Source organism: Somniosus microcephalus, unplaced genomic scaffold (assembly GCF_052327205.1).
Source record: "Somniosus microcephalus isolate GS21.2 unplaced genomic scaffold, FLI_Smic_1.0 scaffold473, whole genome shotgun sequence".
Taxonomy (NCBI): domain Eukaryota; kingdom Metazoa; phylum Chordata; class Chondrichthyes; order Squaliformes; family Somniosidae; genus Somniosus; species Somniosus microcephalus.
In genome coordinates this window covers 140,236-159,031 of record NW_028225660.1, presented here as the reverse complement: position 1 = coordinate 159,031, position 18,796 = coordinate 140,236, and the positions used below count along the sequence as shown (strand labels likewise).

Genomic DNA, 18,796 nt, shown 5'->3' with positions numbered 1-18,796 from the left:
TTTCGGATCCACTCCCGTCCCAGAAGTGGTGGACCTCCCTCAGGCAACACATACAGATCCAACCGGTGGTGATCTTTATCCTTGTATCTCACCTTGACTTCTATCTTTCCGATGGGGAATACTTTGTGCCCCGTGTATGTCTGCAGTACTAGTTCCGTATCCCGTAGTGGAATATGCTTGAAAAACCTTTTATAGTCATGCTTATTCATGACCGTCAACGCCGATCCGGTGTCTACTTCCATTTTTACTCGGACCTTTTCAATCTGTAGCGTTAGCCAGATAGTTTGTCGGTCAGCTTCATTACTCACACTGTGAATTCTCAGACTGTCCAGTCCTTTGCAGTTGGAGTGTGAGTCCGACTTCTGTTCCTTCAGACTCTTCCTAGTCACCTCTTGTACCTTTCTGTACCATTCTTGTGGTGACTCATTATTGTTGTACGTCGTTCTTGACCGGCATCTCTTAGCTATGTGCCCGATCTTTCCACATTTCCTGCAATTTTGGTTTTTAAACCAGCATTGATTCTGGTCGTGTGTTGTCTTCCCACAACGATAGCATTTTGTTGTGCTCGAGGTAATTTGGTCCACCCCAAGTGCCGCCGCCTTTAGCTGCATTTCCGCCGTTCCCTTCGCTGCGGCTTCGTGCGATGCAGCTATAAGGACAGCCCTGTCCAGTGTGAGGTCGTTCTCTTCCAGCAGTCGCTTCTGCGTCCCTTCTTTGGCCAATCCGCATACGAACTTATCCCGCAGTGCCTCTGTCAGGTTCCCCCCGAACTGGCAGTCTTTCGCTAGCCGCCGCAGTTCGACCAAGTATTCTGCGTTGCTTTCGTCTTTCTTCTGTGTTCTTGTATGGAATTTGAATCGTTCAGCCAGCATTAACGGTGTGGGGTTCAAGTGGTCCTTCAGCACCGCCACAATCTCTTCGAAAGTCTGATCCGCCGGTTTAGCTGGTGAGAGAAGGTGCTTCAACAACCCGAATGTTTTCGCACCCATCATGCTAAGTAAGGTTACAGCTTTTTCATCCTCAGCTATTTTGTTCGCCTTACAATGTATCTCTATACGTTCCACGTACGTGGCCCAGTCTTCTATCTCAGAATTAAAATTGTTGCTGTCCCCACACTTAGGCATCTTCCTTTCTTTGGGTACAACACCAGTAATTCTTTAAATTATTATGTTTTTTTTTTCTAAGATGGCGGCTTTTCCCACGAAAATGGCGGTTTCCCGCTCTCTCCTTCTCTCTCCGCCCACTTCAATGGCGGTTTCCCGCTTCTGCCGTCTTCACCGCCTAATGGCGGCTTCCCGCGTTTCTTCCTGGTGGAAGGGGTACGCTTTCCCCACAGCGGACAGGTTCAGCCGCTGGCTGGCTCTCGCACAGCTCCCCTTACTCGGCTCTGTATTTTCCTCCCGCCCGCACGGCTCTACCGGCGCTGGGTACACCCCGTTGATGGAGACAGTTCAGCCGCTGGGCTGGCTCTCGCGCAGTCTCTCTCCCCTTGTTCGGCTCTGTCTCTCTCTCTCCCGCACGTTCGGCTCTACCGGCGCTGGGTACCCCGTTGGTGGAGAACAGTTCAGCCGCTGGACTGGCTCTCGCGCAGTTTCTCCCCCCTTGTTCGGCTCTGTCTCTCTCCCTCTCCCGCACGTTCGGCTCTACCGGCGCTGGGTACCCCGTTGGCGGAGAACAGTTCAGCCGCTGGGCTGGCTCTTGCGCAGCCTCCTTTGCTCGGCTCTGCCTCTCCCACACGCTCGGTTTCAGCGCTTCGTGGCTTCGGCCGCTGCCCGGATTTTTCCCGCCGATCGCGGTCCGGCTGTCACCCGACGCCGTTGGACCCGACTTCTGACCGGCTCAGCTCCCCCTCGACCGAGGTCGAGTGCTCTGCCCTTATCCTCCGGATACTCCTTACACTTTCCCCTACTCAGTCTCCGCGGCCGCCTTGTTTCCAGCTGATCGGCTCACTCTGCACCGTGGTAGAAGGGTAGTCAGTGCCTGTTGCTGATGGAAGCTTTTGTTGCTAAAGTCTTCCTCCTTTCTCCTGCTGCAGCCTCGTGTTTTCTTTCAGCAGCACGACGAGGGCGGATGCCTCTCTTCGACGCTCTTCGTTGCTTTGGTAGTCTTGCCGCAGGGTACGATCGGACTCGTCGCCACTGTAAAGTCTGTTGGTTGTGCAGTTAATAAATACACAGACTTCAGAAGTAACAAACAAACAGGTCTTTACTATTCGAAGGTCAGGGCGAATCTGCCCCAGCAATCCTGCCACAACACTTATATACTGGTGTGGTCACTGTCGGTATTACAGTATACAGAAGCCAAACAAGTAGTGCCACACCTAAAGTAGTTCTCTTAAAGGTGAACGGTTACATACAATAGTTTCCTTAAAGGTAGACGGGTACATACACTACACAGAGGATGACTTTTTCCATTCATAAAAATGTCTTTATAAAAAGAACAGGCCAACCCAAATCTCAAGTGTCAAAGTTCAAGTATTTGGCAAAATATTGTGTGTTGAGTTTAGAATACAGTTTGGTGTCTATCCATAGTTAAAACACGGTGATATAAAGCTGCTAAACTTTAGCTCCCACTATTTCATGACGTATCACGTTATATTTTTGACGAGTCAATAAATGTGTCACACATCTCACCATAACACACAAAATGACTGGCTTACCAGCATTGCCTTATAATGGAGGTGGGTCATATAAAAAGGTCACAAATCACATCACATAATGGTTGAAGCTCTCAGCTATCAGTAATCCAGGACACTGTACAGATAATATTTAAGTCACCTGTTCCATGCCTGGTTTGTCAGAGTGGTAGAGGGATCGTGATTCAACGTGCTCAGGAACCAATTTGTATTCAGTCCTAGCGATCACTGACCACTGGTGTAACACCTTTAAAGCCAGGTGTTCATGCGATTTCACCTCTTCACCTAGATTAAATACACAATGGAGTATGTTCAGATCATATGGAAATATTAGTGGTGGCTGAGTTACACACATGTTCTAAAAAATATAGAGAATAACAAGCTTTTCTGTTATAACAGATAAGAACAAAGGAACATTGAAAGATAATCATGGTCTTGTTTTCTTTGAGTATCACAATTATTTGTTTTATGTAGCATGTGTCATAGTATTAAGTCTTTGCAGATACACCTTGAGTTTAGGAAGCTGAGACTACTGCATGTGGCTTCCCTATTTTCAATTTCTCTTTTGTCTTCACCCACCTTCAACACTGCCTCAGTCCATCTGTCTGCAAAACCCCCCATTCACACCTTTGTCACGTCTAGGTTCAGTTATTCCAGAACTTTCCTGGCCAGCCTTCCATTCTCCACTCTACACGAATGTCAGCTCATCCAAAATTCTGCTGTCTCCTATCCTGCACAAAGTCTTGCTTGCCCATCCTCGCTGACCTACATAGGTTCCTGGTCCCTCAATGCCTCCAATTAAATTGATCATCCTTGTGTTTAAATCCATCCATGACCTCAACCTTCTCTATCTCTGTATCTTCCTCCAGCCTCCCCCGCCAACCCCCCCAAACCTGGTACTCTCATTGCCTGTGACTCCGGCTTCTTGTGCATCCACCCTGCCCCCACCCCCACCCCACCCTGTCCCCCAACCACCCCCCCCATCTTCACCCCACCATAAGTGGCCGTGCCTTCAACTACCTAGGTCCCACTCTTGGAAATTTTCTCCCTAAACCCCTCTGCCTCTCCACTTCCTTCTCCTTTAAGATCTTCCTTAAAACCCACCTCTGTAATTAAGCTTTTAGTCACCCTTCCTAATCTTTCCTATTTCCTCATGCCTCCATGAAGTGCCTTGGGACACCTTTATACTTTAAAGGCACGATATAAATACAAGTTGTTGGCCGGGATGTAGCTCATCTCGATGGGTCCAGGGCGGGTGATGTCGGTGGCGGGTCCCGACCCCGCTGCTGGCTCCATCCCGCTGTCCAAAATGAATTTCCGTTGATTGGGCTAAACCTGCCCAGCGCGTTTGCCAGTCCAATTAGAGGAAGCAGGTCTGGTGATGTCATTTCATCAGCTGTTATCAGCCGGTTTCCTTAAAGGGACCATGGCCAACTTTACTTTGACATTGGGCTGTCAGTGTTCTACAGCATTGAGGTGCTGCAAACACTGACAAGCACTGCACAGAGGTGCAGAGCTGCACCCAGGTTCTCCTATGACTACCCTCCATATGCTTAGGTAAGCGTGGATAGAGAGTGGAAAGTGGAAAGCCTGTAGAATCTGTGCTGGAAATTGACTGAGAAACAGCTTGTGACTGAGGCAAGTGGTGATCTGTCAGGTGGGAGCTTTTACTGTACATTTGAATCATAGAATGGAATCATAAAATCATAAAATGGTTACAGCACAGAAGGAGGCCATTCAGCTCGTCGTGCCCGTCCCGGCTCTCAACAAGAGCACTTCAGCTAGTCTCACTCCCCCGCCCTTTCCCTGTAGCCCTGCAATTGTTTTTACCTTCAGATACTTATCCAATTCCCTTTCGAAAGCCATGATTGAGTCTGCCTCCACCACCCTTTCAGGCAGTGCATTCCAGATCCTAACCACTCGCTGCGTAAACTTTTTTTCCCTCATGTCGCCTTTGGTTCTTTTGCCAATCACCTTGAATCTGTGTCCTTTGGTTCTCGACCCTTCTGCCAATGGGAACAGTTTCTATCTACTCTGTCTAGACCCCTCATGATTTTGAGTATCTCTATCAAATCTCCTCTCAACCTTCTCTGCTCTAAGGAGAATAACCCCAGCCTCTCCAGTTTATTCATGTAACTGAAGTCCCTCATCCATGCAATCATTTTCGTAAATCTTTTCTGCACCCTCTCTAAGGCCTTCACATCCTTCCTAAACCACAGTGCCCAGAATTGGATACAATACTCCAGTTGAGGCCGAACCAGTGTTTTATAAAGGTTCATCATAAATTCCTTGTTTTTCTACTCTATACCTCTATTTATGAAGCCCAGGATCCCGTAAGCATTTTTAACCACTTTCTCAACCTGCCCTGCCACCTTCAATGATTTGTGCACCTATACCCCCATGTCTCTCTGTTCATGCACCCTCTTTAGGATTGTACTGTGATGAAATATGTCATTCATCAGACTCTGTATTTAACTACACATATTGTATTGCCTGCTCCGGTGTTTTACCTTGTATTGTATATAGTGCACCGCCCCCTTTCTCCCCATTGGATGTGTCGGCTCCGCCCATACCTGGCCCTACTTAAGACAAGCCCAGGCTTGTCTTGCAGCAGAACAGCAGAACGCTAGGTGAAGACACAGGCATCTTTCTTTGCTAATAAAAGCCTTGTTTTATTCAGTTAACTTTGAGTCTTGAAGTTATTGAGGCGCATCATGTACCCTTTAGTTCATATTGCCTCTCCTCGTTCTTCCTACCAAAATGTATCACTTCACACTTTTCTGCATTAAATTTCATCTGCCATGTGTCAGCCCATTTCACCAGCCTGTCTATATCTTCTTGAAGTGCATCACTATCCTCCTCACTGTTCACTATACTTCCAAGTTTCGTGTCATCTGCAAATTTTGAAATTGTGCCCTGTACACCCACGTCCAAATCATTAATATATATCAAGAAAAGCAGTGGTCCAAGTACTGACCCCTGGGGAACACCACTGTATACCTTCCTCCAGTCCGAAAACAACCGTTCACCACTACTCTGTTTCCTATCACTTAGCCAATTTCATATCCATGCTGCCACTGTCCCTTTTATTCCATGGGCTTCAACTTTGCTGGCAAGCCTATTATGTGCCACTTTATCAAATGTCTTTTGAAAGTCCATGTACACCACATCAACCGCATTGCCCTCACCTAAAATTTCAATCAAGTTAGTTAAACACGATTTACCTTTAACAAATCCGTGCTGGCTTTCCTTAATTAATCCACACTTGTCCAAGTGACTGTTAACTTTGTCCCTGATTATCGTTTCCAAAAGCTTCCCCGCTACTGAGGTTAAGCTGACTGGTCTGTAGTTGCTGGGTTTATCCATGCACCCTTTTTTGAACAAGGGCGTAACATTTGCAATTCTCCAGTCCTCTGGCACCACCCCCCCGTATCTAAGGAGGATCGGAAGATTATGGTGAGTACCTCCATGATTTCCTCCTTAACCTCCCTCAGCATCCTAGGATGCATCTCGGCCGGTCCTGGTGACTTATTTACTTTAACTTCAGCCAGCCTTTCTAGTACCTCCTCTATCAATTCTTATCTCATCCAGTATGTCCACTACCTCCTCTTTCACTATGACTTTGGCAGCATCTTCTTCCTTGGTGAAGACAGATGCAAAGTACTCATTTAGTACCTCAGCTATGCCCTCTGCCTCCATGAGTAGGTCTCCTTTTTGGTCCCTAATCGGCCCCACTCCCCCTCTTACTGCACTTTTACTATTTATATGCCGATAGAAGACTTTTTGATTACCTTTTATGTTGGCTGCCATTCTATTCTCATACCCGCTCTTTGCCCCTCTTATTTCCTTTTTCACTCCCCCTCTGAACTTTCTATATTCAGCCTAGTTCTCACTTGTATTCTCAACCTGACATCTGTCATATGCCCCCTTTTTCTGCTTCATCTTACTCTCTATCTCTTTCATCATCCAGGGAGCTCTGGCTTTAGTTGCCCTACCTTTCCACCTCGTGGGAATGTACCTCAACAGTACCTGAACCATCTCTTTAAAGGCAGCCCATTGTTTGATTACAGTTTTGCCTGCCAATCTTTGATTCCAATTTACCCGGGCCAGATCCATTCTCAAGCCACTGAAATTTGCCTTCCTCCAATTAAGTATTTTTACTCTAGATGGCTCCTTGTCCTTTTCCATAGCTAATCTAAACCTTATGATACTATGATCACTGTTCCCTAAATGTTCCCCCACTGACACTTGCTCCACTTGACCCACCTCATTCCCCAGAACCAGATCCAGCAATGCCTCCTTCCTCATTGGACCAGAAAAATATTTGTATTCTCTATCTTAGTCTGACCCCACCTAATACCTCTCCTGAACACACTTCAGAAATTCTTCCCCATCTTTACACTATTATTATCCCAGTCTATATTATGATAATTGCAGTCACCCATTATTACTACTCTATAGTTCTTGCACCTCTCTGTAATTTCCCTGCAAATTTGCTCCTCTATATCTTTCCCATTAGTTGGTGGCCTATAGAATACACCTAGTAGTTTAATGGCACCTCAATTATTTCTCAATTCTAACCAAATAGATTCTGTCCTTGACCCCTCCAGGACATCCTCTCTCTCTAGCACTGTAACATTCTCTTTAACCAATACTGCCACCCCACCTCCTTTCTTTCCTTCCCTATCTTTCCTGAACACCTTATATCCAGGAATATTTAAAACCCAATTCTGCCCTTTTTTGAGCCAGGTCTCAGTTATCGCCACAACATCATATTCCCATGTGGCTATTTGCACCTGCATCTCACCAACCTTATTTACCACGCTTCGTGCATTTATGCACATGCGCTGTAAACCTGTCTTAGACCTTCTTGTATTCTCTCTTAGTCTGACCTCACCTAATACCGTACTATTTCTTACTCTAGTGCTATCTGTCTCTCCCACTCATTTGTGCATTTTGTTTCTCTTTTCTAATGCTACATCTTGGTGCCCATTCCCCTGCCAAATTAGTCTAAGCCCTCCCCAACAGCACTAGCAAACCCCCCGCGAGGACATTGGTTCTGGCTCTGTTGAGGTGCAACCCCTCTGGCCTGTACAGGTCCCACCTCCCCCAGGTCCCAATGTCCCAGGAATCTGAAGCCCTCCCTCCTGCACCTGCACTATGCACGGTGGCATAGTGGTTAGCACTGTTGCCTCACAGCGCCAGGGACCCGGGTTCAAATCCGGCCTCGGGTGACTGTCTGTGTGGAGTTTGCACATTCTCCCCGTGTTTGCGTGGGTTTTCTCCGGGTGCTCCGGTTTCCTCCCACAGTCCAAAGATGTGCGGGTTAGGTTGATTGGCCATGATAAAAAATTGGCCCTTAGTGTTAGGGGGGATTAAATACGTGGGGTTACGGGGTTACGGGGATAGGGCTTGGGTGGGATGGCTGTCGGTGTAGGGACCGGGTGCTAGGGTTTGGATGATCAGCCATGATCTCGTTGAATGGCGGAGCAGGCTCGAAGGGCCGAATGGCCTACTCCTGCTCCTAACTTCTATGTTTCTATGTTTCTATGTATCTCTCCAGCCACGCATTCATCTGCTCTATCCTCCTATTTTTATACTCACTAGCTCGTGGCACAGGGAGTAATTTGGAGATTACTACCTTTGAGGTCCTGCTTTTTAATCTCTTTCCTAGCTCCCTAAAAGCTGCCTGCAGGATCTCATCCCTTTTTCTACCTATGTCGTTGGTACCAATATGGGCCATGACCTCTGGCTGTTCACCCTCCCCCGTCAGAGTGTCCTGCAGCCACTCAGTGACATCTTTAACCCTAGCACCAGGGAGACAACATACCATCCTGGAGTCATGTCTGCAGCCGCAGAAATGTCTGTCTGTTCCCTTAACTATCGAATCCCCTACCACTATTGCCTTATCGATCTTCCTCCTCCCGCCCTGTAGAGCTGAGCCACCCGTGGTGCCGTGGACTTGGCTCTGGCTGAACGCCCCAGAGGAACCATTGCCCTCACCAGCCAGGTTGGAGAGCGAGATGCACTCAAGGGACTCCTGCACTACCTGCCTGGTCCTGCTTGTCTGTCAGACGGTCACCCATTCCCTCTCTGCCTGCACACTCTTACGCTGCGGGGTGACCACCTCCTGAAATGTGCTATCCACGTAGCTCTCAGCCTCACGGATGCACCACAGTGACGCCAGCTGCTGCTAAAGCTCCGAAACCCGGAGCTCGAGCTCCTCCAGCTGACGACACTTCCTGCACATGTGGTTGTCCAGGACACGGGAGGCATTCTGGATTTCCCACATGGCACAGGATTTGCATTCCACGGGACTGAGGTGCCCTGCCATGCCTCTATTTATTCGACTATTAACTATCTTACAGAAATAAACTTAACACTAAGGGGGTGATTTTCTCACTGGAGGTGAGATGGAGGCGGGTTTCAGTTTGGGTGTATCTGAATCTCGCCTCCACTGATAGTTTTCAAAAAATTGAGATTATCCCTTGATTGGCCACTTGATTTCAGAGGTGTGGGATGCCCTTGCTCAATTAGTGTTTTGGGACTGAAACTCACCTCTGTTGACAGTACTTTTCCAGCCTGATTTTATGGCTTCTTGCTCCCTTGGCTCGTTCCACTGTATTCCTGCTTCTGCTGCACCACCTCCAACATCTTTTGAGATACCTATGTCCAATTCCAAGGCAAGGGCCTACCCGAGGCTCTCAGATGAGGCTCTGCAAATGTTGTTTGAGGGGGTGAGAACTAGCATGGAGGTGCTCTTCCACTCATCTTGGAGGAAGAGGCCTGCCAAAGAAACCAAGGCTGTGTGGGTACAGCTGGCAAGGGATATAAGCTCCAGATCTGTGTGTAGATTGGGAGACTGTTTCTGTATATTGATGAAATGCCATCCCTGTTGGAAAGCATTAACATGATTTGATGCCAAAATGTTGGCGTTATGCCATCTGTTTCTTAGCCTTAGGCAGCTCCACATTGTGGGCAACGCCACACTTGCGTTGTCAGGTTGGTGGCCTGAGTGAAAGGAGGCCAGAGAGTCATGTCCATTGTCAATGAAGTCCTAGAATGGAGCCAAGGACATGTGCCAACTGGCCAACCTATACAAATCTGGCCATGATAAGTTCATCCCTTGCATCCCTGGCAGCCATGTGCCCGCGTGCTGCCACTGCCACTGGTCGATACACCGGCGCTCTGACCTCCTCCTCCTCCAGATCCTCCTCCTCCAGATCCTCCTCCTCCTCCTCCTCAGCTTCCTCCTCCTCCTCATCCTCATCTGAGGAGGGCTGGAACTGAGCCGCTTGCTCATCAGGAAGCTGCAAGCCATGACGCTGTGCGATGTTGTGCAGTGTACAGCAGACCACGACCATTCTGGAGACCCTGAATGGTGTATACTGCAGGGCTCCACCTGATCGGTCAAGGCAATGGAAGCGCATCTTCAGCAACCCAATGGTTTGCTCTGTGATGGACCTGGTCGAAGTGTGGCTGGCGTTGTAGCGCTCTTTAGCCTTGTTAGCTGGCCTCCTGATCGGCGTCATTAGCCACCTCTTCAGGGGATAGCCTTCGTCACCAAGGAGCCATCCATTAAGTTGGTTTGGTGGATTGAAAAGCGGAGGAACATTAGAGTGCTGCAGGGTGAAAGAATCATGGCAATTGCCAGGATACATGGTGCAAACATGCAAGAACTCCTTCTTGTGGTTACACACCAGCTGTATGTTGAGGGATTGGAAGCCCTTGCGGTTGACAATGATAGCTGGGTTGTGATGGGGTGCCCTAAGGGCCACATGTGTGCAGTCTATGATGCCCTGCACCATTGGCATGCGTGTCATATTTGCAAATCCAACCGAACGGGCGGTTATACTTGCTTGATCCCTTGTGAACTGGATGTAATTGTGGGTCTTAGCAAAAAGGGCATCGGTAACCTGCATGATGCAACTGTGGGCAGCTGACTGGGAGATGCCGCTGATGTCTGCTGATGATCCCTGGGAGGAGCCTGAGGTGAAGAAGTTGAGTGCGGTGGTGACTGACAGTCACTGGTAAGGGGTGTCAACCCATTCCTATGGGCACCAGGTCTTGCTGCAGCAGGCTGCAGATCTCTCAGACAACCTCACGCGAAAGTCTCAACCTCCTTTGGCACTGCTGCTCACTCATGTTGAGGTAGCTCATCATTTATCTAAAAACCCTCTGTGGGGGGTATCTCCTGCGGTGAGGTGCCTCGATGCACTGGCGCCTTCTGTCCTGTGCAGCATCAGGTGGCTGAGCAGGAGGTTGGGGCTCCTGCTGATGTTGCTGCTGAGCTGCCTGGTTCTGCTGCTGCCCTGGATGGTCCTCATCCTCATCTGAGGTCCAAGGTGAAAGGAAATGTATGTTTCCCATTCTGCTTGCAGATACCTCCTCTGGGGAAACGCTCATTGTAAGTGGGGCAAGGATCTTCTCAGGAGGTCCCACAGTTGATTGATTCAAGCTGCAGCACCTCCGACTTCGGAAGGCCTTCTAAAAGTGCTCAGAGACCTTTTAAAGCCAAGGTCTGGCACCTGCAAGTAATCCTTGCTGCAATAAGTGATGTCTTGTTAGACCTGCAGCAGTGAGGAGGCCACCTGGCGTGGTTCAGAAGTTGCGTGAAGCACGCCGAAATGATGGGGAATTCACGAGGGCCTCTCAAAATAGGATTAGAGAGGCCCTTAACAAGCATTTGCAGACGTTAATTAACACAATGGCCAGCTGGAGGCGGGAGCGTTTCCCGACCTCCAAAACCGGCACCGGCAAAATCCCACGGAGGCGGGTTGGAGTCGGGTTTCGAACCCGACCTCATTGACTCTAATTTTCCCACCTTTCCCGACTCCAAACCCGCCTCCTCCGGTGTCAGAAAATCGCCCCCTAAGAATCTTAAAAGTCAGGCCTAAATTTATCTCCAGCCACTTCGCTCGCTCTCTTAGCTAAAGTCTTTATTCACACAATTATTTATAGTTATATTAATTAGTTAATATAGAGAGAATAAAATGCTAATACTCACCCACCAATCACCTACCTGCAGTCCTGTGATGTCACTCCTTGATTTTGCTGTTCTTTTGGAATTTGGTGAATTTGTATCTGCTGTCGCCTCTGCTGCCGACTCCTGCCGGGTCCACGCTGCCCTCAGCCTCCCGCGCTCTTTATTCTCTGCTGTCGTCTCTGCTGCCGACTCCTGCCGGGTCCACGCTGCCCTCAGCCTCCCGTGCTCTTTATTCTCTGCTGCCGATTCCTTCCAGGTCTGCTGTCTTGGCCTTCCTTGCTCTTTTTACTCTGCTGCCTCCTCGGATGCCAATTCCTTACAGGTCAATCCTTGAAGCTGTCAAGTAATCAGCTGGAGCAATGGCCACTCAACTCCCACCTCAGATTGACATCTGCGGTCCCCGAACAGCGTGGTTCCCGTGGCCATGAAGTTAAAGTGAAACGGTAAGTTAAAAAGCCTGTTAATGATCTGTTATAATGAGTTTAATTGGGTCCCTAGCTGCTGCCTGTCGGGTGTACTCAGCGCTGACAGACCGACATTGAGAAAGGCACGTGGCGGTGGGTTGGCAGCGGGGTCCTGACCCGCTGTTAAAAAAATTCACTTTTCCGCCCGACTTGGCAGCAATCCCGCCCGCTGACCCCCCGGAAAATTCCGCCCATTGTCTTGATGCATTGAAACAGGATTATTGAATGCTACAGAGCCCTCTGCTGATCAAGTGTGATATTACTGACTATGATAGTGGAGTGAAATTTTCATTAAATTTCACATCAAAGACAGTATCAGGTGGCAACACACCAGGAAAATGGACACTTGCAGGAAGGCTGGTGCTCAATGAACCATATTCCAGCAGGAGTCAGTGCCTTCAGGAGAGGATGGCTCAAAATGATAATCAGTGCCTTGTACAAGAGGATAACCCTAGTGCTAACTTACAGCAATCCTGTTTAAGAGCAATATAACAACACCATGCTGGATCCTCTCAATCTCTCTCTCTCCCCACCATATTATATAACCGTATACAGAGAAAGATACTGAAAAGAGAAAGATACTGAAAAGAGAGAGAGAAAGAAAAAGAAAAATTGTCCACCTTAATTTTGTTGACTTTGTAACACTCCAGTCATTACGTTTAATAATTCTGGTATATTTGCCAACTGAAATCAAAGTCTTTTTTATCCATGAGCTTTGCAATTCAATCACAGTGCTCCACATCCAAGCAACCGAAAGACATAGTGCCCCTTCGTGCCATGATTGCTCACAATGAAAGGTATCAGACCTCAGCCTTGCTGTTAAACCATGAGTGAGCAGAAGGCAGGTTCCTTCCCACTGAGAGAAAGCAAATCAGAGGGCAAGTCACCTCCGGGACCATGTTCGCACACACCACTTGCCATATCCGAACAGAGGTAGCACTTCTGGAAACAAGTCCCCTGCCATCTCAGCTAAGGGATGAGATGTCTTGATGACAACTGGAAAAAAACACTAGCAAAAATATAAAAAGCAAAGAAAGAATTTGCATTTATATAGAGCCTCAGGACGTCCCAAAGCACTTCACAGCCAATGCATTACTGTTGTTGTGTAGTCACTGTTGAAATGTAGGGAAACGCACCAGCCAATTTGCACACAGTTAGGTCCCAGAAACAGCAACAAGATAAATGACCAGGTGATTGGTTTTTATTGATGTTGGTTGAGGGATAAATATTGGCCAGGACACTGAGGAGAACTCCACTGCTAGTCTTCGAATAATGTCATAGGATCTTTTACGTCCACCTGAGAGGACAGGCGGGACCTTGGTTTAATATCTCATCTGAATGACGGCACCTCCAACAGTGCAGAATTCCCTCAGTATTGCACTGGAGTGTCAGCCTAGATTAAGTGCTCAATGATGGTGGAGCCCAGCACGTGAGTGCAAAAGACAAGGCTGAAGCATTTGCAACTATCTTCAGCCAGAAGTGCCGAGTGGATGATCCATCTCGGCCTCCTCCTGACGTCCCCAGCATCACAGATGCCAGTCTTCAGCCCATTCAATTCACTCCATGTGATGTCAAGAAACGGCTGAAGATACTGGATACTGCAAAGGCTATGGGCCCTGACAACATTCCGGCAATAGTACTGAAGACTTGTGCTTCAGAACTAGCTGCGCCCCTAGCCAAGCTGTTCCAGTACAGCTATAACACTGGCATCTACCCGGCAATGTGGAAAATTGCCCAAGTATGTCCTGTCTACAAAAAGCAGGACAAATACAACCCGGCCAATTATCGTCCCATCAGTCTACTCTCAATCATCAGCAAAGTGATGGAAGGTGTCGTCGACAGTGCTATCAAGTGGCACTTACTCAGCAATAACCTGCTAACTGACGCCCAGTTTGGGTTCCGCCAGGGCCACTCAGCTCCTGACCTCATTACAGCCTTGGTCCAAACATGGACAAAAGAGCTGAACTCAAGAGGTGAGGTGAGAGTGACTGCCCTTGACATCAAGGCAGCATTTGGTCGAGTGTGGCATCAAGGAGCCCTAGCAAAACTGAAGTCAATGGGAATCAAGGGGAAACCTCTCCATTGGTTGGAATCATACCTAGCACAAAGGAAGTTGGCTGTGGTTGTTGGAGGTCATTCATCTCATTCACATGACATCACTGCAGGAGTTCCTCAGGGCAGTGTCCTAGGCCCAACCATCTTCAGCTGTTTCATCAATGACCTTCCCTCCATCATAAGGTCAGAAGTGGGGATGTTCGCTGATGATTGCACACTGTTCAGCACCATTCAAGACTTGGCAGATACTGACGCAGTCCGTGTCCATATGCAGCAAGACCTGGACAACATTCAGACTTGGGCTGACAAGTGGCAAGTGACATTCGCACCACACAAGTGCCAGGCAATGACCATCTCCAACAAGCGATACTCTAACCATCTCCCCTTGACATTCAATGGCATTACCATTGCTGAATCCCCCACTATCAACATCCTGGGGGTTACCATTGATCAGAAACTGAACTGGACCAGCCATATAAATACTGTGGCTACAAGAGCAGGCCAGAGGCTGGGAATTCTGTGGCGAGTGTCTCACCTCCTGACTCCCCAAAGCCTTTCCACCATCTACAAGGCACAAGTCAGGAGTGTGATGGAATACTCTCCACTTGCCTGGATGAGTGCAGCTCCAACAACACTCAAGAAGCTCGACACCATTCAGGATAAAGCAGCCCGGTTGATTGGCACTCCACCCACCACTTTCAACATTCACTCCCTCCACCACCGGCGCACTGTGGCTGCAGTGTGTACCATCTACAAGATGCACTGCAGCAACTCGCCAAAGCTCCTTCAACAGCACCTTCCAAACCCGTGACCTCTACCACTTAGAAGGACAAGGGCAGCAGACGCATGGGAACATCACCACCTACAAGTTCCCCTCCAAGCCACACACCATCCTGACTTGGACCTGTATCGCCATTCCTTCACTGTCACTGGGCCAAAATCCTGGAACTCCCTTCCTAACAGCATTGTGGGTGTACCTACACCATATGGACTGCAGCGGTTCAAGAAAGTGGCTCACCACCATCTTCTCAAGGGCAATTAGGGATGGGCACTAAATGCAGGCCTAGCCAGCCAGCGACGCCCACATCCCATCAATGAATAAAAAAAAAGTACTGGAGTGTGGCTTGAATCCACGACCTTCTGACCCAGAGGTGAGAGTGCTTGCAGTGAGCCAAAGCTGAACATACATAACTGAATCTGTGCTTTGACCCTGCAGCATTCTGCATATTATACAGTTACATCTGTTTAATGATCACATTGCTTGTTTTTTAATGAACACATCAACCCCCTGTGTGTAAAGGCCCTAATATGCAAACCAGCTTCTGGTAATTAGCTCTGCATGTTTGGTGAGGACAGAAAAAAAGGCACAACAGCCTAAAGTGAGATGAAGGATGTCCAGATTTCGTGTCAATCTCAAAACCACTGGTTACAATATTGGCATGTAAAAGTGTTACAATCCCAAATATTATTTTGACCTCTCTCAGTTCCAGGTTCTTATTAATATAAGTGTAGACATTCACCATCCTCCATAAAGGTTGTTTTGCCCGTGAAGAGTTTGTCTTCCACCTGAATCTTTCCTGACGTAAAGGAGGGTCCATGGAAACCATTTTCCTTACACAGTCTGGTCAGGATCTCAGTTGGTTTCATTGCATCACGCCAGGCATTGTAACCTTCTCTGCAATTGAAAAAGATTCCATTAAAAATTACAGTCAAAAGATGCATGAGAAGTGAAGGATAACCTTTTTGGCAGTTGGATAAATTATGCTAGCTTTTAAATCTACAGTATTAGGAAACTGTTGATGATTCAAAACAAACCAGAGCAAAAGCTTGTGACAACTTTTCGAATCTATCTCTCCTTTGCTTGTTTGAGCCAGGTGGGAAAAATGTACAATGCCTCAACACCATGCATATCATTTCACAAATACAGCAAGGATGACCCATTGGAGGACTATAGTAACATTTTATAATTAAAAGTGACACTGATGTCATGACAGATCAAGTAACAGAGATCAGCCATGAGCTCACTGAATGGCGGAACAGGCTCGAGGGGCTGAATGGCCTCCTCCTGTTCCTGTGGTTCGATTGTTGATCCCACCTTCAATCCCTGGTCTGTACTATAGTAGCTGATCTGACCTGAGGCAGTAGTAGGGATACTATAATTGGCTTATGTGCTGCTGGGCTAGGGAGGGTAAAATCAGCGAAGGTTCCCACTTCTGATCACTATCGAATGGCTCCTGCTAGAAGGTGGTATATGCAGACATTGGGCGAGGACGTGACTGGATTTGGTTGCGACACCTCCCACGACAGTCAATTAGCTTCCTGACGCTCACAGTGTAGACTTACAAATGAAGAATGGTACCAGAGGGCAGCCAACCCCTGTGACTCTGTACTCCAGCATGAATCATGCTTCTGGGAATGAAAGAAAATTGGCTGTGGGGGGTGGGGGGGGGAATCAGGAAAAATAACAAATATAATGATCAATGGTAACAGCTCCAACTGGGTATTTGACTTTGGGGATGACACCAAGATATGCAGAAAAGGAGGTTGTTGCTATGCAGCTGCCATAACAATCTTTTAATAGAAAGAGCATTTTTTGATGGCAGACAAAATTGGTGAGTTGCTGATTTCATTACTGGACACTTTAATTCACAAAGAAAGACTTGCATTTCTATAGCGCCTTTCATGACCTCAAGGTGTCCCAAAGCACTTTACAGCCAATGAAGTACTTTTGAGGTGTAGTCACTGTTGCAATGTAGGAAACGTGGCAGCCAATTTGCTCACAGCAAGGTCCCGCAACAGCAATAAAATAAATAACCAGATAATCTGTTTTATTGATGTGGGTTGTGGGATAAATATTGGCCAGGACACCAGGAGAACTCGCCTGCACTTCTTTGAATAGTGCCATGGGATCTTGGTTTAACGTCTCATCCAATGAGGACACCTCTGATCTGGTATTTAGGTGTTGGTTGAGAGGTATATGTCGGCCAGGACACCGGGAGAAACTTCCCTTTGAATAGTGCTGTGGGTTCTTTTATATCCACCTGAGATGGCAAATGGGGTCTCAGGTTAACGCTGCATTTGAAAATGGCACCTCCAACAGTGCAGTACTCCCTCAGCACTGCACTGAAGTAACATTGCCAAATGACAGGCAAATCATGTCACCAGGGTGCTGATGGGATGTCTGTTCAGGTTCTCATTTTGAAACGGTGACATGAGCTGAGTAAATAGGAGCAGGCCTGATATTCAATAGAATTTTAACTTAATGTATGCTAATGAAAAAAATTACAAAAAACAGATATATGGAAATCAGAGTCCACATGCTGTCATGTCAGTTACTACCATTTTTAAACAGTGGCTGCATATCACAATATTCATATTTTTATGATTTTTTAGATTGGCTGGGGAGTTTTCCTTGTGCCCTGGCCAATATTTATCCCCTCAACTAATATCAATAAAATAGATTATTTGGTCATTTATTACTTGATTGAATTCTTTGATGAGGTGACAGAGAAGGTAGTGCAGTAGATGCTGTATATATGGTCTTTTGGAAGGCATTTGGCAAAGTGCCACATAGGAGGCTTGTCAAGAAGATGGAAGCCCACGGAATTAAGGGGAAGGTGACGGTATGGATACAAAATTGGCTCAGTGACAGGAAGCAAAGGGTGGTGGTCGATGGATATTTTTTAGACTGGGAGGTGATTTGAAATGGTGTTCCCAAGAGTCAGTTTTACACTTTGCAATTTTTATAAATGACCTAGACTCCTGTGTAGGGAGCAGCATTATAAAACTTGCAGATGATACAAAAATTGGCAAATTTGTAGATCAAGATGAGGATAGTTATAAGTTTAGGATGACACAGACAGGATGGTGAAATGGGCAGAAGCACAGCAGTTGGAGTTCAATGCAGACAAGTGTGAAGTGATGCACTTTGGGAGGACTAATATGGAAAGACTATACTATAAATGGCACGTTTTTGAAAAGTGTAAATGAGCAGAGAGACCTTGTGTTCCATATACACAAATCTTTAAAGGTGGCAGTGCAAGTTGATAAGGATGTAAAAAGCATATGGGTTACTTGGGTTTATAAGTAGAGGAATAGAATATATAAGCAAAGAGATCATGCTAGAACTTTATAAATCAGTGGTTAGGCCTCAGCTGGAGTATTGTGGACAATTCTGGGCACCACACTTCAGGAAAGATGTAAAGGCCTTAAGAAGGGTACAGGGGAGGTTTACCAGGATGTTACCAGGGATGAGGGACTTCAGTTATGTGGAGAGGTTGGAAAAGTTAGGGCCGTTCTCCTTGGAACAGCGAAAGTTAAGAGGTGACCTAATAGAGGTTTTCAAGATGATGAGAGGTTTTGATAGAATAGAGAAAAACTATTCCCTCTGGCAAGTGGGTCAATAACCAGAGGTTATAGATTTAAAATCATTGGCAAGAGATCTAGAGGGGAGATGAGGAGAAATGTTTTCATTCGGAGAGTTGTCGGGATCTGGAACGCTCTACCTGAAAAGGTGGTGGAAGCGGATTCCATAAATAATTTTAAAAGGCAGTTGGATAGGTGCTTGAGGATGAGCAATTTATAGGGTTACAGACAAAAAGCGAGGTTGTGGGGCTGAGCACGACTGCTCTGTTAAAGAGCCAGCACAGGCACGAT

At 47.2% G+C, this 18,796-nt stretch overlaps 1 protein-coding gene across 1 annotated transcript in view; it reads right to left on the bottom strand.

Annotated features, from left to right (window-relative positions):
- LOC147081741 (fer-1-like protein 6) overlaps positions 1–18,796 on the bottom strand; it is a gene marked incomplete at its 5' end in the record, with an annotated part of 213,804 nt that overhangs the window by 55,084 nt on the left and 139,924 nt on the right. The window contains 2 exons of the mRNA XM_085980729.1: positions 2,778–2,920; positions 15,661–15,815. Of these exons, the coding sequence (XP_085836855.1) occupies positions 2,778–2,920; positions 15,661–15,815 (298 nt within the window). The remainder of the gene's footprint in view (positions 1–2,777; positions 2,921–15,660; positions 15,816–18,796) is intronic.